This window comes from Stigmatopora argus, chromosome 2 (genome assembly GCF_051989625.1).
Source record: "Stigmatopora argus isolate UIUO_Sarg chromosome 2, RoL_Sarg_1.0, whole genome shotgun sequence".
Classification (NCBI taxonomy): domain Eukaryota; kingdom Metazoa; phylum Chordata; class Actinopteri; order Syngnathiformes; family Syngnathidae; genus Stigmatopora; species Stigmatopora argus.
The window spans coordinates 754,796-780,729 of record NC_135388.1 but is presented as its reverse complement, the minus strand read 5'-3'; the positions used below and the strand labels follow the sequence as shown (position 1 = coordinate 780,729).

Below are 25,934 nucleotides of genomic sequence, written 5' to 3'. Positions count from 1 at the left end.
GCTAATTAAGCGTGACTCGGAGCTTACATGTACAATAAAATGCATTTTCATGACGGAAAATTGACTGCCAACTGTGACCATTGTTTTGTAATAGCTTAAGTTGAGGATAGCTGTTAGCATTGTGGCACCCGTAACGAGAAACGAACGCACACCCACCGGCAAAACCAACGGTACGCGTGCGAATCGACACCGGAATAAAGCTCACCTGGGCGGCTCTCGTCTTCACTCTTCCTCGCTTGGTTAACTGCACGGCTCCTTCCTTCCCTTTACGTCGGCCGGCGTAATTACAAACAATCGCTCTGGCTAGTTTTCCACCGCTCAGGATTCGATTGAGCATCCATGCCGGAAGTGGAGAGTCGGCCGGACCTAGAGAGTCGGCCTTCAAAATAAAATGACCAATTTTCCCAAAATGCTATTTTACGCCCTAACATTTGATCATGAAATATAATTAGCGCTCGTCAGACATGAAAACTTCCTCCCTTGACCAAAAAGTGCAAATGTAGGTCATTGAATATATTTTTAAACGCGACTGCATTTTATTTTGTTGTCCATCACGGCTGTGTAGGGGAACAATAGAAGCTGTCAAAAACACCTGCTAAAATAAAAAAAAGCTAACACGTGCTATTTTTTCCTCATTAACTGCCATTTACGGGGATATACGTATAACTAAGTAAATTAAACATCAGTAGGAATATAGGCCTTTTCCTCGTCGACTAATTTTTATCCGTCGAGCAGCGGAATACGAGGATTAAGCAAAAAAAAGGCAGGAAAAAGTGCCTTAGGAGAGATTATGAGTCAACACTTGTGCCTTATTCCAGTCACTTCCTTATTGTCATCTCCATGTTGACGTGCTTTTAAGAGGTTTAAGTGGGAAAAGCCCATGTTGTAAAGACACGAAAATCATATTCACTTTTTCATACATCCTCTTTGAGAAATGGGATTACATCTAACTTTAAAAAAAGAAAACATTGAGTCTTAAACTGTTACTTGCGTTAATGTGAAATGAAATATTCCCACCATGTTTTTTGTGACTTCTTTTATTGTGACCGGTCTTTTTGTTGACGGCACTTAAGTCATTTTTCTTGTATTTTTTCAACGCTAAAGTCTTTTAAAGAGCTAACAAAAAGGTTACATATAAAAATAGAACATATAAATTGGGGCAATATACTGTATATACGCATATATATAAAAAAATGAAGTTGACACTGTACATTTTCTTCTATTTTAGTAGGCACCATTTCCTTTAAACTTTTTTTTCCCCTTACCAAAACCTTAATTTCTTCTTAAAACCGAGAAAATTCAAACAATAAAATTATTAACTTTTTTCTTTCCAATGTGTGGTGAAACTAACGGATAAATAAGACGGAACTCAAGCAGTGAAATGAGCCTCAACACGTGGTTTAAATAAACGTTAAATATGACAATAGCTTAATAGAGATATTGGAAGAAAAAAAACAAACGAGCTGCCTTGCCCCAACGAGATTTTTTGTTGTTTTTGATGAGGTATTAACTTGGACCAGCGCTCCATCACGACAACCCTGGAAATAGAAGACGTCGTTTTTTTGAGTTACCTCCGCCAAGGGGAAAAAATTGTTCTCTTTTAAAAAAAAAAAACGACCTTAAAATTAACAAGGTAAGTCTTTGAACAGCATTTTCCCTATTAAAGATACACATTTTGTCTAACATTTTCAAATTTGTCAATTGCATGGCATTTCAGGTCCCCAAAAAAATGTTAATTTGTGATTTGACGTTTACAATTTTGGGGGGTATATGTTATTTATAAAAAAATATAAATAAATAAATATTAGTTTATTATTTTGTGGGGAAAAATTTGTTTTTTTTTAATCTGAGAAAAGGACAATTATTTGGGGAAAATAAAATAGTTTGGCCTTTTTAAAAATATATATAATATTAATTTCAATTTACAAAATTACAGTTGAATTGTTTGCAATTATTGCAACATATTTTATATGAAACTCTTGGGAATTGGCCATCTTTTGTATAAATGAGGGAAATGTATTTCAAATTTGGCTGGCGGAGGTCGACGTTCTATGGCGTGTCGTTGAAAACGGGAATGGGGGCGGGGCTGGGGGCGGGGTCAAAAGGCCGCAGCGGGTCCAGGTTTTCATTGAAAGCGAAAACCCGGACGGAACGGCGGTAGCGAAGAACGATACCCACCGCGGCTACGACATTTGTAGTTGGCGAACGACTGAGGTAAGTCAAAAGACCCTGCCGTCCTTCCCAGCCGGGTGTTACGGGGCGTCTTTGCCGTTGTTGAGGATGATGCTGATGAGGTCGCCCTCGTGCTCCTTCATATGTTCCATCAGGCGTTCCTTGCTGGTGGACTCCAGGCCGCAGATGCAGCAGCAGAAGAGCAGCACGCAGTATTCCACGCCGCCAGTGGGGGGCGGCTGGGGCGAGGGGGCGGGGCGTTCGGGAACCGCCCCCGCCGGGACCTCGGTTGCATCCGGCGAGCTCTTCGCCGGAGTCCTGGAAATCGATAAACAATTGACTTTAGCCCCGAGATACAGGGTGACCCAAAAAGATGCGTACCCATATTTTATTCGATAAAAAATCCCTTTTTTAACGAATGTCTTTTCTGTTGCAGGACGTGAAAGGTGAACCTATGGATGATCGTTTTCAGCTATAGTTGTGTAAAAGTGTGTAAAAGTGATTGACAACTTTGTCAGACGAGTACAGGTTTGCTTGCAACGGAATGGTGGACATTTGGAACACATCTTGGGAAAGCCATAAATTAACTAAAAAATGACAGAAATAGCTGAAACTCTGGTGAATGGTCTTCCATAAACTGAATAATGTGTGGTTGTAATTTGAAATAAATAGCTTTTTAATCAAAGTCACAATTGAAATTTTCATGGGTACGCATCTTTACAAAGCACACATTGACGGCAATGGACGTCCAATTTGAATCGCAAAAAGGGTTGGATGTTCAGTCCCGCCAATTTTGCCAAAATGAAAACAAAATCCACTTTGGAGTTACGTTAGGGGTGGGATGCAAACCCGCCCAAATCCAAACAATTACGTGGCATTAATTGTTCTACCTATTTTCTATTTTCTCGCATATTAGCCGCCACCACGTATAAGCCGCACCCCAAAAAATGGTTGATGTTTACAATTTCTCACGTATAAGCCGTCCCCCGATACACAATGTTCACCTCCATATTCATGGTTTTATTAGGGAGTACAAATGTGTTACTTTAAAGGGGAAATGTTCAAGAAAAATTATTGCATGTGCTATTTCGGAGATACTGCATAAATCGGTTGCTGGATCACACATTCCGAAAGGGTTTTGCCTGAATGTAGACAGATTCAAAAAGGAAGTCACGTGACCGGTACAAGCAGGAAGTGGGTCTAGTTTGTCAAACCTAGGTAAGATGGCGGCGCCCTGAGTAAGCAATGGCAGGCACAAGTATGTGACTTTTTTCCATGTCTTATGCAAGATGTTTGTTTTTCTTGAATTTCATTCTTAGATGTCAAAATTAATTTTGTTTAGCGTTTGATCTGTTTATTATTTCTCTATTTTGGACCTCATTGTCTTGCATTATGGCACATGTGTCAAAGTGACGGCCCGGGGGCCAAATCTGGCCCGCCGCATCATTTTGTGGCCCGGGAAAGTAAATCATGAGTGAGTGCCCAATTTCTGTTTTAGGATCAAATTAAAATGAAGAGTATAGATGTATATTACATTTCCTGTTTTACCCCCTTTTAAATCAATCATTGTAATTTTTTAATCCATTGTTTTTAGTTCAAAAATAATTTTGTAAAATCTAAAAATATATATAAAAGAGCTAAAATAAACATTGTTTTAGATCTATAAAAAAAACGGAATATTCAGGGATTTTAATCCATTCATATAAAAAGAAATCTATATATTATATCTAAAATGGTCCGGCCCGAACGAGATATAATTGGCATGAATGTGGCCCGCGAACCAACCCGAGTCTGACACCCCTGCATAATGGAATTTCGTGCATGTCAAGTCTATTTGTGCGCATATAAACCGTACCCTGAATTCAGTCATCATTTTTCCCCCCGACGAATACGGTACTTGCATTGAAATTATTTTAGTGGATGAGTTCATTCAAAAGTACCGCTGTTGATTGCTTGGAAATGAGTTTACCTACCGCGTACTCTGCGAGATGGCCTCGTTGATGGCTCGGTTGACCTGCTCGTAGTTGTAGTTCTGGTCCCCGGCGTGTTTCCACATGTGCGACTTGAGGGAGGGCGGGTGGCTGCACACGTAGCCGCACAGCGAACACCTGGGCGGCGGTGGCGGGAAAAAAAGCGGGCGTGAGGCTTGAGGGGTTCGCCTGTTTTAGCTTACGCTCACCTGTATTGCTCCAGCAGCTGCACGGCCTGCTGTTCCTGAGGGTGTCTTCTCATGTGGCTTTTCAGGCTGTTCATGTTGGTGGTGGCAAAGTCGCAGTTGCAGCACCTGCAAAGGGAAGCGTTTGTTTAAATCACAGGTGTCAAAGTGGCGGCCCGGGGGCCAAATCTGGCCCACCGCATCATTTTGTGCGGCCCGGGAAAGTAAATCATGAGTGCCGACTTTCTGTTTTAGGATCAAATTCAAATGAAGATCATAGATGTATATTATATTTCCTGATTTTCCCCTTTTTAAATTAATAATTGCAATTTGTATCCATTTTTTTCTTTTGGTGTTTTTAGGTCAAAAAGCATTTTGTACAATCTAAAAATAAATATATAAAAATATTTTCTGTTTTCCTCTTTAATATTGAATATAATTTAAAAAATGAAATGAAAAACAAATGATTATTAGATGTTTTCCCTTACTAAGAAAAAAAGTTCAAATAAACGGTTTTATATCTATAAAAAACCTGAATATTATTAATATATATATTATATTTCCTGATTTTCCCCTTTTTAAATCAATAATTGCAATTTTTATCCATTTTTTTTCTTTTGGTGTTTTTAGGTTACAAAGCATTTTGTAAAATCTAAAAAGAAATATATAAATATATTTTCGGTTTTTAATATTGAATACAATTTAAAAAAAGTTTGCATTTGAAATGAAAAACAAATGATTATTAGATGTTTTCCCTTACTAAGAAAAAAAAGTTCAAATGAACAGTTTTATATCTATAAAAAAATGAATATTTAGGGCTTTTGATCCCGTTCTTATAATCCAATTTAAAAAAAAAAATCTAAATATTATATCTAAAATGGTCCGGCCCACATGAATTGAGTTGACGTTAATGCGGCCCGCGAACAAACCCGAGTTTGACACCCTTGATCTAGAGCATTTATTTGAATATAAACCAAGCTATTTCCTTGCCAATTACTCCTCGACCACTGTTTAGTCCCGATAATGCATTTAGGAATTTTTTGTTCGGATGATTAAAAGTCTGGCAACTTGACTGCTTATGCCCAGTTCAGAGTACTTCGAGTACAAATTAAAATAAAAAACGTGTGCTCCCCCTAATTTGCTTTGGAACCTCTTCAAGACCCCACAAACATTTTCCAAGAATGACTGTTCCACTAGAGTGCCAACTCTACTGCAATCAAAGCGGAGATAAAAGCTTGAATGCGTTTCTACTGCCATCTGGTGGACACATTGAAAAGTGGAAGATGACGATAATAGGATGACAAAGCCTTTTAAACTCATTGCTTGAGTGCCGTGAATTTAAATGAGCTTGTTACAAGTAGACGGAAGGGGAGCCAAGGAATTGGTGGAAACTTTTTTTTTGCTTACCGGTAAGGTTTGTCCGAGTTGTGTATGCGCCTGTGGTTGCGGACGCCCACATAGGTGGCGCTGGTGTAGTCGCAGATGTCGCACTTGAACGTCTTCTGAAGATCGCCTTCTAAAAAAGGAGAAGACAAATTTCTCATCACATTTTGAGATTAAAATGATTACATTGATGATTTTTTGACATGACTCAAACCGGAGCTTTTTTCAACTTTTGGCAGAAATTTCAATTTGGTGAAAACGTCCATTTGGTGAAAACGTCCATTTGGTGAAAAAAGTCCATTTGGTGAAAAACATCAATTTGGCGCGAATGACAATTTGGCGCAAATGTCAATTTTGCGCAAACGGCAATTTTGCGGCAATCGGCAATTTTGTGTCAATCGTCAATTTTGCGCAAATGTCAATTTTGCGCAAACGGCAATTTTGCGGCAATCGGCAATTTTGTGTCAATCGTCAATTTTGCGAAAATGTCAATTTTGCGCAAATGTCAATTTTGCGCAAACGTCAATTTTGCGAAAACATCAATTTGAAATTGTTTTTGGAGGCTTGATTTGATTCCTGTTGATAAAAGTTTCATGAGAATGACCGTTAATTTTATATGAGCAGATTTTCGCACCCCGGTCGGCGTCGGGCTCGGCTTCCTCCGCCGCCGTTTCATCCACGGCCGCCAGCGCCGCCGCGTCCGCGCCGCCGTGATGCTCGCGCTCGTGATTTCGCAACTGACTCTGTACGGAAGAAAGGCCAAGTTAAGACGGCGTGCGTCAGATTCGAACTGGTGCCGCCCAACTGACCGACCTTGTAGTGAAAAGCCCGCGTGCACATCTTGCACTGGTGCGTCCGGCTCTTGCAGTGGCGGAGCATGTGGGACTCCAGGTCTTTGCTGTCGGCGGCCACGTGCTGGCAGATGGGGCACTGGTAGGGCCGCTTGTGGCGGTGCGCCCGCAGGTGCTGCTTGACGTAGCCCTTGCTTCCGCTGCTGTAGCGGCACAGGCGGCAGCGGTACGGACGTTCGCTGCCGGCCACGTAGTCCACGGGGCCGTCGGGCGGCGCCCCCGCCGCGCCCGCGCCGTTGGCGTTGTCCCGCAGCTCCTTCAGGATGTCCTCGTCCGACGCGTTCTGGTCCGAGCGCTCCCGCAGGCGCTCGATGACGGTCAGGAGGGACGAGCTGATGCCGGCGGGGGCCACGACGGCGGCGGTGGCGACCACGACCTCGGGGTTCCTGCGCCGTTCCCACAAAAATAAAAATAAATACAGTTGTACCTCGTCATACGACCGCTCGTCATACAAAATTCTCGTCTTACGGCGGAAATTTCGATCGAATAATTCGCCCGTCATGCAATCAAAATTTTGTGATGCGACCAAGCCAGGTCTTTTTTGCATATCTTTCGTGTATAACAATATTTACGAGCACGGAACGATTAATTCAGACGAGTTTCTCCTAAGTCCAGGAAACGCAAAAAGAGGGCTTTCTGGGTAATGAAGTATACTCGTGCACACAACACCGACCGATAGGCAATGGCAACCTTTCTCAGAATAAAACTTCATTACCCACAATCAATACGTGGGTAAGATCAACTATTGTATTTCCTGTTATTCTTTCTAAGGAAAGATGCTCCCGCGATCGTTCTTTAAAGACTATTTCTCGTTGGCAAGTGGTCGTGCGTTATCCGTTTGTGAGGACATTTGTGTGAATCATTTTCGGAATATTTTGAAGGGAATACGTAGTACAACAGCAAACAGTCCATCGATAGCGAACGTGAGGGCGGAGACGTGGCAAACCGCCAACCCGGCCAGAACGAAGGTAACAAAAGATTACAACAAAATTAGAATTCAGTTTTGTGTAAAGTTACATTAAACGGATGTTTGAGTGAGTCTGTATATATTATTCCAAGTTAATTTAAATTTGTTTGTTCGGTTACGAGAGCGTTGCCGTGGATAAAGTCCCCCCCCCCCCCCGGGTCTAATTTTACTTCTAATAAACACATTTTATTACTATTAAACCACTAGTTATGTGTTACTTTGTTAATAGATGGCGAATTAGAAGAAATAAAACATTTTTTTCCAATCCAATATCCTGTTTCTGGTGTTTTTTCAGAGGGTTGGAACCAATTAATTTGTTTTTAGTTCATTTCAATGGGAAACGTCCGCTCGAGTTACGAGAAGATCGACATACGAGCTCAGTCCCGGAACGGATTAAGATCGTATGTAGATGTACCACTGTAAATGAGATTATTGCGTGGTACATTGCACTTTGCGTACTTGAGGTCTTGGTTCATGTCCTGGCCGAGCTCGGCCGCGTCCGCCTTGAGCTCGGCGGTCCTCATGGGCATGGCGACCAGGACCTCCGCCGCCAAGGAGTGCAGCCGAAGCGACTCCGAGTGAGTCCTCTTGCGTCCGGCCGGGGGGACGTTCTCGTCCCGAGGCGGGTCGCCGCCTCCTTCCTCTCGCCCGTCGTCCGCCTCGGGCTCCAGCAGCAGCGGCGCGGCGGCCAGGCCGGCGTCCTCGGCGGACGGCAGGCGCTCCACGATCACGTTCATGTGTCCCGTGCCGTTGCGGTCGCTGAAAAAGGGGCAGATCACATTTTTGGGGGGGGGTCTCTGATTTTGACAATACCCAGTAAAGTTATATCATGAAAACGGACTACAGTAATCCCACGAATATCGCAATTAATGTAGACCAGACATGGCCGCATTAACGGAAAAATCGCAGTCGGGTCACCCTTAATATAATGTTTTTTTTCTTCAGAGTTTCAGTGTGAATTTTCACATTTTTATGAATTTATTTTTTTTTTAATTAAAAATCAATAGCGGAAAAAAATTCTCAAAGTAGTGAATTCGTGACAAGTGAAGACGCGATATTCGAGAGATTACTGTAAATGCCTTTTGTCCACCTAATTTGAAGAGAGCCGTCGCAACGTTATAATCAGATAAAAGTGTGGGTGATTTTTAATGGATGCTGATTAAAAAAAATGCAAAATCTTTTTTTTTCAGTACCAAAATAAGCTTGCAAACCAATAGTTTAAGCCAAGGGTGTCGGACTCGGGTTGGTTCGCAGGCCGCTTTAACGTCAACTTGATTTTATGTGGGCCGGACCATTTTAGATATAATATTTAGATTTTTTTTTATGACTGGATAGAAAGAACTGGATTAAAAGCCGTGAATATTCAGTTTTTTATAGATCTAAAAAAAAGTGTTTATTTGAGCTAAGAGAAAATATTTTTAGGTATTTTTAGATTTTCCAAAATGATTTTTGAACTAAAAACACAAAGCAAAAATGGTTTAAAAAATTGCAATTATTGATTTAAAAGGGGGAAAATCAGAAATTATAATATAAATCTATACTCTTCATTTTAATTTGATCCTAAAACAGAAAGTCGGCACTCATTTACTTTCCTGGGCCGCACAAAATGATGCGGCGGGCCAGATTTGGCCCCCGGGCCGCCACTTTGACACCTGTGGTTTCAGCAATCCATTTTACATAAATCAACTTGGTCACCCAATGCGATAAATTGAGCTATATTAGTTTTAGCCATATTTATTTTACAGCAAGATTTGCTTCAATAGTGTCTATAAATACAGAACTATTACAATGGATGCTGTATACCTCCATATTTCTGGATTATACTGATGGATCATTTAGTTGTCTTAACTCATTAACTGCCATAGCAAGTTATCCTCTTTCAAATTGGATTGGACGATTCTCACCATCCATAGCAGCTAATGAGGTATCATCTAAAAATTTAAACCAATACATTAAATTTAGTTTTTTATTTAAAAACACCCTCTGAAAATGACACCACGTTACCAGCAAATCAAAATGTCCGAGTACCTGTTGATAATCTTCTGCGCCGACGTAAGCAGGCTGTCGGCCGGCGACGCCGTCTCCGCTCGCACGCCGTCCTCCGCCTCCACCGCCGACCCTTCGGCGCTGGTTTCCTCGCCGGCTTCCGCCTGGCCGCCGCCAGCCGGGCTCGTTTGCTCGTCGGAGAACGGCGGTTCAAAAGGGGCCGAGCCGGCCCGGGGCTCCGCCTCTAGCCTGGCGGACGCCGGCACCGCCGCCGCCGGAGCCGGCGCGGAGGGGGCTTCCTCTTCGAAAACCGGATAGGAACAGTCGAGGAGGCCGGCGTGCTTCCAGGCGTGCGTTTTGAGCATCCGCTGTTGGCCGCACACGTAGCTGCAAATCAGGCAGCGGTACAAGCCGTACTCCTCGAAGATGTACCACTTTTTGGCCTTCTCCTTTGGATCGCCGTCACACTGCGGGTTCAAACACAAATATTTCACAGGCCGGCCGGATTGGTTATACGACGCACGCCTTTCAGGCCGATGACGACACTAAAGTCCCGCTAAACTGTGAAACTGGGCACAAGTTGTTTCTAAATAAAACTGAGCATTAAAAGCCCCCAAAAATAGGTTAAGGCACAGGTGTCAAAGTGGCGGTCCGTGGGCCAAATCTGGCCCGCCGCATCATTTTGTGCGGCCCGAGTAAGTAAATGATGAGTGCCGACTTTCTGTTTTAGGATCAAATTCAAATGAAGAGTATAGATGTATATTAAATTTCCACTTTCCCCCTTTTAAATCAATAATTGTCATTTTTTAATCCATTTTTTTCTGTTTTATGTTCAAAAATCATTTTGTAAAATCTAAAAATATATATAAAAAAGCTAAAATAAACATTGTTTTAGATTTATAAAAAACTGAATATTCAGGGCTTTTAATCCATTTATATATGTATAAAAAACCCTAAATATTATATCTAAAATGGTCCGGCCCACGTGAAATCGAGTTGACGTTAAAGCGGCCCGCGAACCAACCCGAGTCTGACACCTGTGATCTAAAACAATGTTTATTTTAGCTTTTTAAAATATATTTTTAGATTTTATAAAATGATTTTTGAACTAAAAACACTGAAAAAATGGATTAAAAATATTACAATTCTTGATTTAAAAAGGGGAAAATCAGGAAATTGAATATACATCTATACTTTTCTTTAAATTTGATCCTAAAACAGAAAGTCGGCACTCATGATTTACTTTCCCGGGCCACACAAAATGATGTGGCGGGCCCGATTTGGCCCCCAGGCCACCACTTTTGACACCTGTGCAGTGGAAGATAGAATTGACATGGTGATGCAAAATAGAATGAAGAAATATAACAGCACCCCCTGACATATCTTCTTTTGACACGACCAAAAATAAGCTATTGCAAACTTCACATCCAACAGCTTTACCTCGGAGCCCACCGGGTCGGCGTCCCTCCTGGGTCCGTCCTCCGCCTCCTTGGCTTCGGCGCCGTGCTCCACGTGCATCCTGACGTGCTCCTCCAACTGCGTTTGGTCCCGCGAGCTGAAGCGGCACTCCGAGCACATTAAGATCAGATCCTGGTTGTGCTCGTTGTGTTGCTTCAGGTGCTCCTTGAGTAGCGCCAGCGTGGGCGACAGGTAGGGGCACAGGCTGCACTGGTAACACGTCAACGGGCGCTCGCCCTCGCCGTCACGGCGGTGGTCCTCGCGTGGGGAACCTTCGTCGGCTCTGGGCCGAGCCCTTTTGTGTCCCGCTAGCGAGCAGCGGCGCTGCGGTCGCTTCTCCACGATTTTACTCAGCTTCTCGATGACCTGGATGAGCGAGTTGGGGGCGTCCATCGCGTGCAGCTGCTCGCCATTTTCCGATGAAGGTGCGGGCGAGGAAGAGGCGGCGGCAGCGGCGATGAGCACGGCCACACTGTTGACGTCCTCCATGTCCTGACGAAATTCCAAAGATAGTTCATGATCACATTTCAAAAATAAAGCGCTTTTATATCCTAAAAAATACATTTTCTAAAGAGCCGTCCGTACACATTGGGGTGATAAAGTAAACCTTGAAATAATGTCTTTTTAATTTACATCTTGTTCAATTTTTAAGGATTAGTTTGATTTGTTGACCCACAGTTTTGTCGCTAGGTGCTCTAGCTTAGCGCAACAGCGTAATTAAAATGCCAAGTCATTGGAGAAAAATACAGGTATTATTTGTTTGGGTCAAGGGTGTCAGACTCGGGTTGGTTCGCGGGCCGCTTTAACGTCAACTTGATTTCACGTGGGCTGGACCTTTTTAGATATAATATTTAGATTTTTTTTAATAAATGGATTAAATGAACTGGATTAAAATCCCTGAATATTCAGTTTTTTTATAGATCTAAAACAATGTTTATTTGTAGCTTTTATATATATATTTTTTTAGATTTTACAAAATGATTTTTAAACTAAAAACACAGAAAAAATGGACTAAAAATGACAATTATTGATTTAAAAGGGGGAAAATCAGGACATTTAATATACATCTATACTCTTCATTTGAATTTATATATAATATATAATAATAATAATTATTATTATTATTATTATTATTCATTATTCATTTGAATTTGATCCTAAAACAGAAAGTCGGCACTCATGATTTACTTTCCCGGACCACACAAAATGATGAGGGCCAGATTTGGCCCCCGGGCCACCACTTTCACACACCTAAATTTTAGGTCTTTTTTAAAGGCGAAATAATAGGCACCCACGGTTTTAAATGGGATACTTTTAAGCCGTTTTAGGACCTCTGAAAATTGAAATTAGAGGCATTTCCAACCAGAAATTTGGCATTAAAAATCTCAACTCAGTGAATGCCCAAAAATGTTTCAGACACAATTTGATGCGATGCAAAATGTACAGAACTTTACTTTAAACACACCTCTGGACAGATCAATTGTAGACTTTTTTAACAAGTACGTTTATCATTGAAAAGTATTCCTGTTGACGTCGACCGCCATTAGTGGCAAATGCAAATTGGAAGAGTGATGATAGCGAGTGTTAGTTGTTGATAAGGAAGAAACATTTGATAAGACGACACGTGCGTTTGTTGACATGGCCAATTCAAGGGGAAATCGTTCCTTTCATCTTTCATCAAATCCTTCACTTTCCCACCAAGAGCCGCTTCCCCTTTTCTAACCACTTCTGCTTTGTGGAGTGAATAACACGTACGGAATACACACGAAGAGGACCGGGGGCCATTCATAAATTCATTGTCGAATATCTGACGTGTATTTTGACGTGCTTTAACAGCTAACGAGTCGGGCTTCTTTGTGGACGCGAGCGAGGCCTCTGGGCACCTGTTCGGCCACATCTAAAAATAAGTCGCTGCTTCTTTTCCATTTGTGGAATTTAAGTTTAAACACAACGAGTCGACAAGTTATTACCCATAGAACAATGCCCGTGCTAACATTAGAGAGTCTCGTAGCATGTTCGTGCGATAAAACTAGCGGAAATGGTTAAATGTGAAGTTTGGATACGCTAGCAATAGTTAGCTCCGAGGCTAACCCTGTATACAAACGTGTTGGAGCCGCTTAGGGGAAAAACTGTCTCATTTCTGGATAATGTGTGACTAATACATTACTACACTCAAACTCGCAAATTAAATATAAACTCACCGAGTCGCCGCGCTCTTTGTCCTCGAAACATGCAAGTGCTCACGTTAGTTTCACTCGGTAGTCATAAAAAGAAAGTGGCCTCTGAGTGTCTTGTGTGTTGCCCACATTGCAAAATGGCGAGCATGGACATGGCATCACGTGACTCCAAATTAGTGTCAGGTGACCCCTAAGCCGGCTGGTGATTGGACTTGCGAGGGACACACCAATGGTGCCTTCAAAAGCTTCTTGGAAAGTAAAGACCTTTCCATTTTTCATCACGTTTGAGCGGCACAATATATTTATCCAATGGAAATACATCTGTGGTAATACAGACAATATGAACAAAAGAAAAGAAACACTGTAAACATTGTTTGTCAAGTAAATATAACCCCAGTGATGATTTTGTTTGAAGAACCCTAGGAGCGCTTCATTTCACGTGTTACAAGTGAACGCTTCACGATTTTAAATCTGAAATAAGCATACACAAAATCACTTTGTGTCCATTCGTATACGCATAATCTAACAACCTGCTTACCAATAATGTAACCTATTCATTCACACGTGTAATGTGCTTCAAACTAGCAAAACTGAAACTATATTCGATTGCTAAGGTTACAATACTAAATTAAATTCCCCATAACTTTGTTATCATGGGGTAAATTTGTTTTCAATTGCAATCTCATTGGCTGACATCGACGCCGATCGGTTTGAGGGAAGGTCGGCAGCAAATAAAAAAAATTCTGGTGATAAACTCACTCAAGGAGGTTTCATTTCGACATCCTCGCATGATGTAAATCCAACCGTTTGTCTTTCACCTCCATCAGCAGGCCGGGGTTCACGACCATTCGCTCATCAGCGTCACTCATCCAGACGTTCATCCCTGTGGGCGGCCGGCCGGCGTCCAATCCGATTTGACAGCTCATAAAGTTCCCGTGGCGCACTAGGGCCTGGCCCCGGGCTGAGGAGAAAAAAAAAGATGGTGGCAGAAAGCAGGTTATTTGGATTGCAGTATTAAAGTAATACTTCAGTGCAGGCCATCAGTTCACACACGCCTGTTTCAGTCCAACTGGGAGATCTGTGGTGCAGTGGGAGCAAATAATACAAAAATGACTTTTTTTTCTTTTTCATTTCTAGCCACACAAAACGCACATGTACTTATTTTCTACAAGAAGTACCAAGATAAGGAAATGAATCAAACAGACACGACTGACATGTGAAATACTTCAAATTCAATTGGGGAAAGGAAAAAAAATTCAGTGATGGAGTTTAATGGGTTTGAAATGGCGCTGCTGTTCCGAATATCGCCACTAGAGGCCAGTAATGACAAGCAAGTCGACTTTAGATGATTACAGTCATTTCAATTGCACGAATCATTAAAAAATATATATTTTAAAAGAGGAGGACTGGATTTGAATGTTTATGTTTCAACGGCATGACAGCGTAGACGTGCATTACATTTGCTCCCGCCCAGTTGAGGTGGATTATGGGGAATAAAGTTGAATGTTGTGGATCAGTGTAAAAAAAAAAGTTGAATGACGTGGAGTGAAGTTGAATGATGTTGACTCAGAAGGATTAACGTAGAATAATGTTGACAGATGTGGATTCATGTGGACTTGTGTTGAGTGATGTCGGAGCAATGGGGAATAAAGTTGAATCACGTGGAATAGAAATGTGGAATTGTGTTGAGCGATGCTGGGGAATGTGGAATAAAGTTGAATGTTGTGGTCATAGTGGAATGAAATTGAATGATATAGAATCATTTGGAATGATGTTGATTAATCGGGAATAAAGTTGAAGGTTGTGGATCAGCGTGGAATGAAATTGAATGATGTGGAATTCCAGTATGGTAAATAATTAGGATTCACGTGTACTAACGTGAAATTGAATGATATGAAATCATGTTGAATGATGTTAAATAATCGGGAATAAAGTTGAATGATGTGGATCAGTGTGGAATGAAATTGAATGATATGAAATCATGTTGAATGATGTTAAATAATCAGGAATAAAGTTGAATGATGTGGATCAGTGTGGAATGAAAATGAATGATATGGAATCATGTGGAATTCCAGTATGGTAAATAATTATGATTCACGTGGACTAATGTGGAATTGAATGATATGAAATCATGTTTGGTGCTAATTCAAGTGGAATTAAATTGCATGATGTGGAAATATTTGGAATAAAGTTGAATGAAACGAATTGTGGAGCAATAAAATGTGATAATGTGACATGGAATATGACATACGCGAACTGTTTTGTAATATTTGGAATTAGGATATTTGTGAAAAGCATGAAGGAATAGGAATAAATGATGTATGTGGAATTAGAAAGTAAAGGAAAGTTTAAAAAGTGAATTTTTGGGGCACCAGGAATTCTCAGAACTGTAAAATTGGATGTAATAATAACGTGTATACTGTCATTTATTAATAAAACCAAAATAATATTCCCCTCTTAAAACCCACAGTTAAAATATCCTTTTTTTACATAATAAAGTGGAACAACAGCCAATGAGCTAATAGTGTTAACTTTAACTTTTGTCAAAATCCCCCAAAATTCGAGGTTTGTTGAGTATTTGGAAGGTTCCATCGTAAATCCCCGCCATCCCATAAAAAGTCAAAGCAGCTATTTGTACCTTTAATTGCTTCCTTTTAATGACTGAAAACGTGTAAATGAAATTTACCGGCAGCGTTAACGAGCGTCAATTTGATTGGACGCTCGTCCGGCATGTATCGGGAGGTCTTATTACCCAAATAAACAATTATTTATAACAAATCGGACATCTAATGCATCAAATTAACAACACAATCTCACATTTATGACATTTACTTAAGGTATTCCGCCGGAAGATGCTTTTTTGCCCTTAAATTTATTTCTATTTTTAGGGGAATATGTGTTGTTGTTTTTTATGAGATGGTCGCTTTATGTGCGAGATTAACAGCGGCGGACATCTTTTTTTTTCTCCTTTTTTTTATGTGTGATTTACGGTAGCCGTAAAGTGGTGCTTTTATTGGGCCGGAGCAAATCATGAAATGGTGGACTTTTAAGTGCAATGTTCATCTCACGTGCCAGAAAATATCGCCTCGTAAAAGTCAAAGTTATCTACAAAGTCAACCAGTCAAAATATTTACATGGAGGCGTCCTTAACACTCCACGCGGCATCGACGGCGTTTGGCGTCCAAAACGTTTCATTCGTGAACATTCACGGCTAATTTATCGTATTTTCTCGCATATAAGCCGTATTTGTAACTAAAAAATGATGACTGAATCAAGGGTACAACATTAATGTTGACGTCTATGAATGAAATTCAAGAAAAAGTCACTTGTGTCTGCCATTGCTCGCTCAGGGGCGTCACCATCTTACCTAGGGATGACCAACTAGACCGCTATGGACGCACTTCCTGGTTGTACTGGTCACATGACTTCCTTTTTGAATTTAACTTCCTTATGATATTGACCCAAATATTGTGCAATCCAGTAGACCAGGGGTGTCCGGCTGGGGTTGGTTCGCGGGCCGCGTTAACGTCAACTTGATTTTATGTGGGCCATTTTAGATATAATATTTAGATTTTTTTTTAATAAATGGATTAAAAGAACTGGATTAAAAGCCCTGAATATTCAGTTTGTTATAGATCTAAAACAATGTTTATTTGAGCTTTTTTTATATATATTTTTTTAGATTTTGCAAAATGATTTTTGAACTAAAAACACAAAAAATGGATTAAAAAATGACAATTATTGATTTAAAAGGGGGAAAATCAGGAAATTTAATAAACATCTATCATTTTAATTTGATCCTAAACCAGAAATTTTGAATAACTGCTTTTTTTCCCAAAAAAAAAAAATACAAATATTTTTTTTTAAAAAGAAGTGAAACAGTAAATAACTATTTATTGGAATTTATCTGCTTTGTTTTTAAACAGCCAGAAGATTCTCTTAGTATTTAAAGTATTTAAAATGCTATCTGTATCAATTTTATTTCATTTTTTTGGTCCGATTTAGAGTATTTTTTGGGAATATAACCAGAAACATTGGACGCCCAGCAGCGTTACGTCAATTGAACATCGACATATTTCATCAGTTATTCTTATATCTTCTCTTAAAATCTTTAGTATTATTTCTCCAAACATTAAGCACATGTATTTCAATAGAAATGAATATAAAACCATAATACACATAAAAAAAACCTTGCCAAATTTGAAAACTAACAGTTCATGTGAGTGTTGTTATGCGATGGCATTAGTGTATTTTAATATTTATCCTTTCAAGATTAAAATTGCAATTAAAATCCTCACGACCCCCCCTCGCAAGTTAGCATGAATCCCGTTTGAAAAATGAAACATATTTTGCCATATAAAACCCACTCTATGTCACTTCCCCTCATTACGCATGTTTAATGTTGCAGTTGCTCTCAACTGGACGCTGATAAACGTCTCCAATCTTTATTTTTTTATTTACAAAACTACAATATTACCACAGTAACTAATTCCAAACCAGCATTCGATGTAAAACACACTAACGGCGGTGCGCACGCCCATGCACACGCGCGTGTAGGCCGGTGCGGTTTGTCGTCGTGTACGCTCATCTGTTTGCTCGCCGTTCGCCGCTTCTGAGCGATGGCCTAATAGGATAATGAATTCAGTGCGGAGCGGCGGCGGAAACATCGGGACCGCGTCTGTACGAGCGTAAGTGTGTGTGTGTGTGTGTGTGTGTGAGGTGGGGTGGCGTTGGGGGTTAATACAACGTGATAAATATTTGATTTCTGCCGGGGCCGCTCCGCCACCTACAGAATGGGAAATGGCGGTAATGCGATTCACAACAGATTGTCCTCGGGGAGGCCCCAATCGCGTCTACTACACACGTGTGTATGTGTGTATGTGTATGTGTGTGTGTGTGTGTGTGTGTTTGTGTACAAGCGAGGTGACCGAGCGCCTGTGTACAGCCAGGGGAAATAAAGGAACAAATCGCCTTACAAATCAGGGCACGCGCAACAAACGGCGCCACCCCCCCCTCGTCGGACCAACGGCGCTGGTGCGGTGACCGTGAACTCCGCCATCAGGTGCATTCCGGAATGACAAAAGTAACATGTTTTATGGGAAATTAGCCACCAGCGACGACGGGTATGAGACGTAGCCTTAAAATGGACTTAAAATGGTTGAATTTGTTGATTTCTCGCGTATAAGCCGACCCCTGATTCAGAATTGCCACTTCCATGTTCATGGTTTTAATAGGGAGTGTAAATGTGGTGCTTTGAAGGGAAAATCTTGAGGAAAATCATCGCATGGGGTATTTCTGAGTTATTATATCAATCGGTTGTTGGATTGTACATTCTTAAAAGGTGTTGCTTGCATGTAGAGTCTACATGTGTCAAAGTGGAGGCCCGGGGCCAAATCTGGCCCGCCGCATCATTTTGTGTGGCCCGAGAAAGTAAATCATGAGTTCCCGACTTTCTGTTTTAGGATCAAATTCAAATGAAGAGTATAGATGTATATTATATTTACGTATTTTCCCCCTTTTAAATCAATAATGGTCAATTTTTTAATCCATTTTTTCTGTGTTTTTAGTTCAAAAATTTGAGCGACAAATACGGTTTATATGCCAGAAAACACGGTAGGTTTTTTTTCTTTAAACTTTGTAAATGTATTTGAAAAGCAGTACACTATATTGACCTTTATTTTTGTCTGCGTCACTGTTAAATACGACTTAGAAAAACAGCCGCGAAATCTGAAAATTCTGGGAGGGGCCAATAAAAGCCCCTCCCAGTTAAAATGAATGTCAAATGGCGGAAAGTACGTTAAAAATAAATGATCCAGCCCATATGAGATCTAATTGGCGCCAATCAAACGGAACATTCTTGATAAATCACAGCCATGAAAATGACCAATCTCAATTTAACGTGCGATTGACGGACTTATCGCATAAGGCAAGAGGCGGAGTCAATACGTCTAGTCTTTCCACACGCCGTCCTTCCCGCCAAGCCACGAGTCGGACGCCGGCAAACGTATCCGACGCGGAACGCGAGTCTCGTAACGGCGCTTGTAAACGTCCAATCGTTGACGTCTTTGCCGCGTACCGTTCGGGTCGGGGGTGATTGACGACACTTTTATTGGCCTTGTTTATGGCGTCCATATGTGAGCTAGCGTAGCCATAAACAGTCCATTAGGTCCGAGCGCCAGAGAGAAAAACATAACCTTAGCACCTTTAGCGGCCCACTTTATGATTTAGTGTATGCAATAAGAAGAGACCTACCGTGTGTGTGTGTGTAAGTGTGTGTACGTGTGTGTGTGTGTGTGTTGAAATATGCATTTGATATTTGGAGGTGCGCAGGTGGGCGGGTCAGTCGGTGGGGCGTCCGGACTTTTTATGAGACAGCGCTAAAATGGATGCTCCAATAAGAGGAAAGTCGCCAGGTGGGAAACGACTCCATTTACCCAAGATGGCCGCCATTTACGCGGCTCCTTTTTATTTGGATTAAAAGCCTGATTGGAAATTTAAAAGGACAATATTAAAAAGTTGAATATTCTAACGTGTGGGTGTCAGACTCGGGTTGGATATAATATTTAGATTTTTTTTTAATAAATGGATTAAAAGAACTGGATTAAAAGCCCTGAATATTCCGGATTTTTATAGATCTAAAACAATGTTTATTTTAGCTTTTTTAATATATTTTTAGATTTTACAAAATGATTTTTGAACTAAAAACACAGAAAAAAATGGATTAAAAAATTACAATTATTGATTTAAAGGGGGGAAAATCAGGACATTTAATATACAGCGGACCATTTTAGATATAATATTTAGATTTTTTTTTAAATAAATGGATTAAAAGAACTGGATTAAAAGCCCTGAATATTAAAAAACCAAAACTTTCAACATTTCAATTTCTGCTGAAAAAAATATTGCTTGATTTTTTACAAATTCCCTAAAATTAATAGAAATGGATCAAAAATTGACAGGAAATGACCTGTCAATTGTCCAGTCGAAATGGATTGGAACGGACTTTTTGGAATTTTGGCCCCGCCCACAACGGATCGATTCTAAAAGTGAAGAAATTGGACATGGCAATTAGCAGGCAGGTAAAGTTCAGGCGGATTTCACGAGAACATTTCTAAATACGGCCTGCTGTAAAAACCACATTTGTGTGACAAATGGAGCAGCGCTGATTATTAAAAATATCATTATTTCCTTTCATTTTTTGCTTTAATTTGTCAGTCGGACACGAGCAAAAGGGCACCACCACTTCCACTTTAATTGGACTCAAGTAGGCAGACGCCAAGTCACTCCAATTTTACTTTAGCCAGATATTAATACTCAGAAAACCTTTTTAAATTTAGTTTTAATTTAAACCAGCGGCTCGTCGGTGACATTCCCGCTGATTTAAATGAGTTATGTTGTGAAAAGGAAGCGGGAACTTGAAATTTAAACTTGTACAGTTAAAAAAAAGAAAAGTAGAAACTATGGACTCGTTCCGTAGCTGCCAGATTCCCCACTTCAAATAAATTTGGACGTCTACAAGTGAGAAAAGAATGTATATTCGTATCAGAATGTAAGATTTGACGTCTATCAACGTCATTTACAGCCAATCATAACAAAAGAATGAAGAGGCCTTCCTAGTCTTAGGCACTGCATTTTAAGTGTAAACTATAGAGGGCGCTGTTTGCCACCAAGACACTGAAGTCCCCTTTCTGATCCTTAAAGTGATGACAGTCATGTGAGATAATAAGATGACATTTTATAACATTTCATCTGAATATGATGTATTATTTCGGTTAAAAAATACATATTTTAAAAGAGGATTTGAGAAGGAGTCTCATTCAAATGATGAAAAGCGTTAGTTCATTTGCCTCATTGACTTTGGTGATATTTAATACAAAAGAGGTTGATTATGATTAGCATGCGGCTATCGTCGTCCGGCGGCCATTTTACCTGCACGGAAAAGAGGCGTTTGCATATTCATACGCGACGGCGGAGATAAGGGCGAGATAATTTCTTTTAAAATTGAGAATGACGGCGAGCGAGCAGGCGCCATGGACCGGCCGTGACCCAGCATGCCTTGCTGCATTCATTGAGGGTATTAAGAGTAGGGGGCTTCCCGTTTATCCATCACACGGACAATTGAATGAAACAGCGAGAGCGCTGCCGTTAAAGGGATAGACCTCGTGAGGACAACCGCACCGTAAATCGGACGAATAACTGGAAACAAATAACGGTGTTACTTTTCAACCGGAAACTTTTTAGTCTACTTTTTAGAGTTTTCAAACCCGTACATGTTCACTAACTTTATAATCTTCATCATTCCCTCGCCCTTGTCTAACTATTCACCACAACTTACAGCAAGAAATGTCCAATCCATTTGAACAGGGAATCCTGTCACCGGCTCCAAAGAAAGTGCTGAAATCGGCTCCATTTTTGACCCGATCCCCTCTTTTCCCGACTGTCCCTGAACGCAGCGACGCTGACATCTGCTTTCTACCGCTGCGCATGTGTGAGACGCCATTGTTTGGCCTCCAGGGCTTTCATTAAGGCCCAGTGTCCAGAGGTAAAAAGTCATTCATCTCCCCTGTTGTCAAGTGCCAGCACACACATACACAAACACACACCTACAGTGCTTTAATTCCTCTTTTATCCACTTTCCTCTCTCGCCATTGTCCGCTCGTCCCTTAACACAAAAGAGGGAAGCTTTGAGCGGGAAAAAAAACGGATGATACCAAGTCCAAAGAAGAATGTTTTGAGCGGGGGGGGGGGGAATGTTTTGAGTGGGGAAAACGGTTGAAATCAAGTCCAAAAGCATGTTTTGAGCGGAAAAAAATGGGTGATACCATATCCAAAGAAGAATGATTTGAGCGGGGGAAAAAACAGATGAAACCAAGTCCTAAGAAGAATGTTTTGAGTGGGAAAAAACGGTTGAAACCAAGTCCAAAAGCATGTTTTGAGCGGGAAAAAAACGGATGATACCAAGTCCAAAGAAGAATTTTTTGAGCGGAAAAAAACCCTAGATGAAACCAAGTCCAAAGAAGAATGTTTTGAGTGGGAAAAAACGGTTGAAACCAAGTCCAAAGAAGAATTTTTTGAGCGGGAAAAAACAACGGATGAAACCAAGTCCAAAGAAGAATGTTTTGAGCGAAAAAAACCGGATGAAACAAAGTTCAAAGAATGTTTTGAGCGGGGAAAAAAACGGAAGAAACCAAGTCCAAAGAAGAATGTTTTGAGCGGGAAAAAAACGGGTGAAACCAAGTCCAAAGAAGCATGTTTTGAGCGGGAAAAAAAAATAAACGGATGGAACCAAGTCCATAGAAGAATGTTTTCAGCGGGGAAAGAAAAAAATGGATGAAACCAAGTCCAAAGAAGAATGTTTGATCTAGCAAGTCAGCGACCGACCTTAATGAATCCTTCAGCCCCCTCGTTTCTCTCTTTCTTTTTACCCCATTAATTAGAGCTGTCAAAAGCTAAGTATCTAGCCGTGTCGCTATCTTTGTATTTGCCTCCTTCAAGCGTCTGAGTGGGATAGCGTTAATTAAAAAGATATCAAATGACGAAGCCCCCCTGAGCACCGCTCTCCAGTCAACGTGTCACGTTTCGGGGGGCTTCGGCCCATACCACGCACGCCTTTTGTCCGCACTGTGACGTTTTTTGTGGGTTTTTTTGTTCACTAGGAGAATTAAAATGGGGAGAACTTCACAAGGTTTCCCGGTTTTAACTTGCAGATCTTTGCTGACAAAGTGCTGACTTCAATATACTCCATTTTTCGCAATAAAAGTGGCAACTTTTTTTCAGTTTGTCTGGGCCTGCCACTTATAAAGTCTTTTATTTTGTTCACTCTGACCACCAACAGCTTATGTTGTGTTTATTAGGCTAAATTGATCCTAAAAATGGTTCGTATCTGACAATAACAGGTGCCTATTTTGTCCGTTAAGTTTGTTCTTGGTTTCCGATAATGTAAAAAATGGCCGCCAAATATGCACTGCTTTTCCTCACAAAGGTCGCATGGGGTGCTGGAGCCTATCCCAGCCCACTATGAGCAGGTGTGAATTGGTCGCCAGCCAATAGCCAGCAAGCTAGCTGCAATTAGACCACAGGTGTCAAAGTGGCGGCCTGGGGGCCAAGTCTGGCCCGCCGCCTCATTTTGTGCGGCCCGGGAAAGTAAATGATGAGTGCCGACTTTCTGTTTTAGCATCAAATTAAAATGAAGAGTATAGATGTATACTACATTTCCTGATATTCCCCCTTTTAAATCAATAATTTGAATTTTTTAATCCATTTTTTCTTTCTTTTTAGGTCAAAATAATTTTGTAAAATCTAAAAATATATACAAATATTTTCTGTTTTCCACTTAAATGGAACATAATTAAATAAAAATGTGGTTTACTTTTGCAATGAAAAACAAATGGTTAAATAAATGTTTTTCCCTTACTAAGAAAAAAAAGCTAAAATAAACAGTTTTAGTTCTATAAAAAAATTGAACATTTAATACAGTTCATTTAATCCATTTATATAAAAAACATCTAAATATTCTATCTAAAATGGTCCGGTCCACGTGAAATCAAGTTGACGTTAAAGCGGCCCGCCAACCAACCCGAGTCTGACACCCTTGAATTTGACGAACAACCAATCGCTCATAGCTAGCTAGCGCCAATTTAGCGTAAAACTAGCTTCACGTGCATGTTTTTCGGATGAAAAAGAAGAAACCCACGCAATCCCGAGAACAGACAAATTCCACAGAGGAGACTCGCAAAGGCTCAAACTCTCAGAAATGCAAAGCATACCTTCTAACCACTAAACCACCGGACCACCCACACCACATTACATCACATCAATTTCAAGAATAACCCAGTAAAAACCGCCATCCATCAACCATGCCCATTGTTATTTCTGACTTTTACCCACTGTTTTCCATGTTTCATTTGTTTAACAAAATCAAAAAAACTTTATTAAGATGATATTTGAAGGATATTTTCCCATTAAAGGTCAAGAGGCTTCATCGGATTGAAGAAGATTCAAGCTAGCTTGCTGGTGTTGGAAAGCGCTAATGGACTAGAAGGATTCTTTGTTCCTGACATTTATGCTAAAGACACACACACACACACACACACACACACACACACACACACACACAGACGTGCGTTTTGCGTCAAGCAGCCGCCATTTAAAGCGGCAAAGTGCTGTTGCCGCTGGTCGTCGGAGTGGCAGGCAGACGTCCCGAATAAAATGGAGTAGCATTAATATTAATAACGCTAAAGTGCCTCCATAATCAGACACTGGACTGTCAGGTGGATCCGCACTCGCGCACACACACGTTGAATCCACATTTTCATTATCAGCACAATGAGGTTCTTTTTTTTTTTTTTTTTTGGTGCACGCCGGGGAAAAAAATGAATCAAAAATAAAAGGGTGGCCTGTCCACTCTGGTGCGCGCAGAGCGTTTTAAGAGCAGGTGTGCGCAACGTAAATATTCTAGCAGCGTGTCAAGGGAGACCGGTCGCTCTCTCGGATATTCAACGACCGATCAGAGTGGACAAAAAGAAGGGAAATGAAACGGAATCAAAATGATTGGTATTTCTATTGAGCTATAGTGGTATGTGATGTATCAATAAATATATATAGGAAATGCAGAATGCATTGATATAATCAGCATCTAATCTTAATTCCAATGATAACAAGATCATGTTTGGAAGACGGGGGGCGGGAGAAAACAATTCATATTTTCAAATATTATCATTTATTATAAATTATATAAGGTTGGAACACACCGGGGATTGAACCCCAATCATAGAGCTGTGAGGCGGACGTGCAAACCATTACACCAAGGGTGTCAAACTCGGGTTGGTTCGCGGGCCGCAATAACGTCAACTCGATTTCATGTGGGCCAGACCATTTTAGATATAATATTTAGATTTTTTCTTTTTAATTGGATTATAAGAACTGGATCAAAAGCCCTAAATATTCCGTTTTTTTACTGTTGATTTGAACTTTTTTTTTTGAACATCTAATCATCATTTGTTTTTCATTTCAAATGGAAACATTTTTTTTTAAATTATATTCAATATTTAAGTGGAAAATCGAAAAAAAAAATATTTATTTTTAGATTTTACAAAATGCTTTTTGACCTAAAAACACCAAAAGAAAAAAAAATGGATAAAAAATTGCAATTATTGATTTAAAAAGGGGGAAATCAAGAAATATAATATACATCTATAATCTTCATTTGAATTTGATCCTAAAACAGAAAGTCGGCACTCGTGATTGACTTTCCCGGGCCGCACAAAATGATGCGACGGGCCAGATTTGGCCCCTGGGCCGCCACTTTGACACCTGTGCACTACACCATCGTGCCTAAACATATTCATTTTTTTATCGATTCATTTTCTGAACCGTTTATCCTCACAAGGGTCGCGGCCCATTGCCGCTAAATACGGACACCCTCAATTGCTGGCCAGCCAATGGCAAGGCACAAGGAGACAAACAACCAATCACCAGGGGGGAATTTAGCGTACAATTAGCCAAGCATGCTAGTTTGCGGAATGTGGGAGGAAACCGGAGCACCTGAAGAAAACTCACGCGAGCCCAGGGAGAACATGCAAACTCCCAACGATTGAAGACCGACCTGGGCTCGAACCCACAACCCCAGAACTGCGAGCCACACGCGCCAAACAACATTTTAAGGTAATTTTCGATTGGGTGTCTATTACCGTCAATGGCAGCCAAAGAGTAAGCATAAAAATAAAAAATGTGTTTTGTCACACTTTTGCACCTCGCGGCATCTCCTTGACCTTTGACCCTGACGA

The 25,934-nt window shown here is 40.7% G+C and overlaps 2 protein-coding genes across 5 annotated transcripts in view; both read right to left on the bottom strand.

The window, feature by feature from the left end:
* The window catches only part of dpy19l3 (dpy-19 like C-mannosyltransferase 3), a 29,136-nt gene extending 28,765 nt beyond the window's left edge, over nt 1-371 (bottom strand). For both annotated transcript variants that reach the window (XM_077619859.1, XM_077619851.1), the window contains exon 1: nt 206-371. The gene's annotated coding sequence lies outside the window, so the exon portion shown is untranslated. The remainder of the gene's footprint in view (nt 1-205) is intronic.
* Nucleotides 372-943: 572 nt separating this feature from the next.
* znf507 (zinc finger protein 507) overlaps nt 944-25,934 on the bottom strand; it is a 118,516-nt gene continuing 93,525 nt past the window's right edge. Inside the window, exons 1-11 of one of the 3 annotated variants that reach the window (XR_013298378.1) lie at nt 13,174-13,335; nt 10,955-11,464; nt 9,557-9,981; nt 7,988-8,287; nt 6,524-6,947; nt 6,345-6,453; nt 5,735-5,843; nt 4,352-4,456; nt 4,146-4,280; nt 2,179-2,490; nt 944-1,538 (exon numbers count right to left, since the gene is read on the bottom strand). Coding sequence is in view for 2 of the 3 variants with exons in the window: in XM_077594168.1 (XP_077450294.1) it covers nt 2,253-2,490; nt 4,146-4,280; nt 4,352-4,456; nt 5,735-5,843; nt 6,345-6,453; nt 6,524-6,947; nt 7,988-8,287; nt 9,557-9,981; nt 10,955-11,461 (2,352 nt within the window). In the remaining variant the exon portion in view is untranslated. Of the gene's footprint in view, nt 1,539-1,900; nt 2,491-4,145; nt 4,281-4,351; nt 4,457-5,734; nt 5,844-6,344; nt 6,454-6,523; nt 6,948-7,987; nt 8,288-9,556; nt 9,982-10,954; nt 11,465-13,173; nt 13,336-13,908; nt 14,111-25,934 lie in introns of those variants that run through there. The other 2 variants (XM_077594168.1, XM_077594157.1) reach the window with 2 other exon arrangements.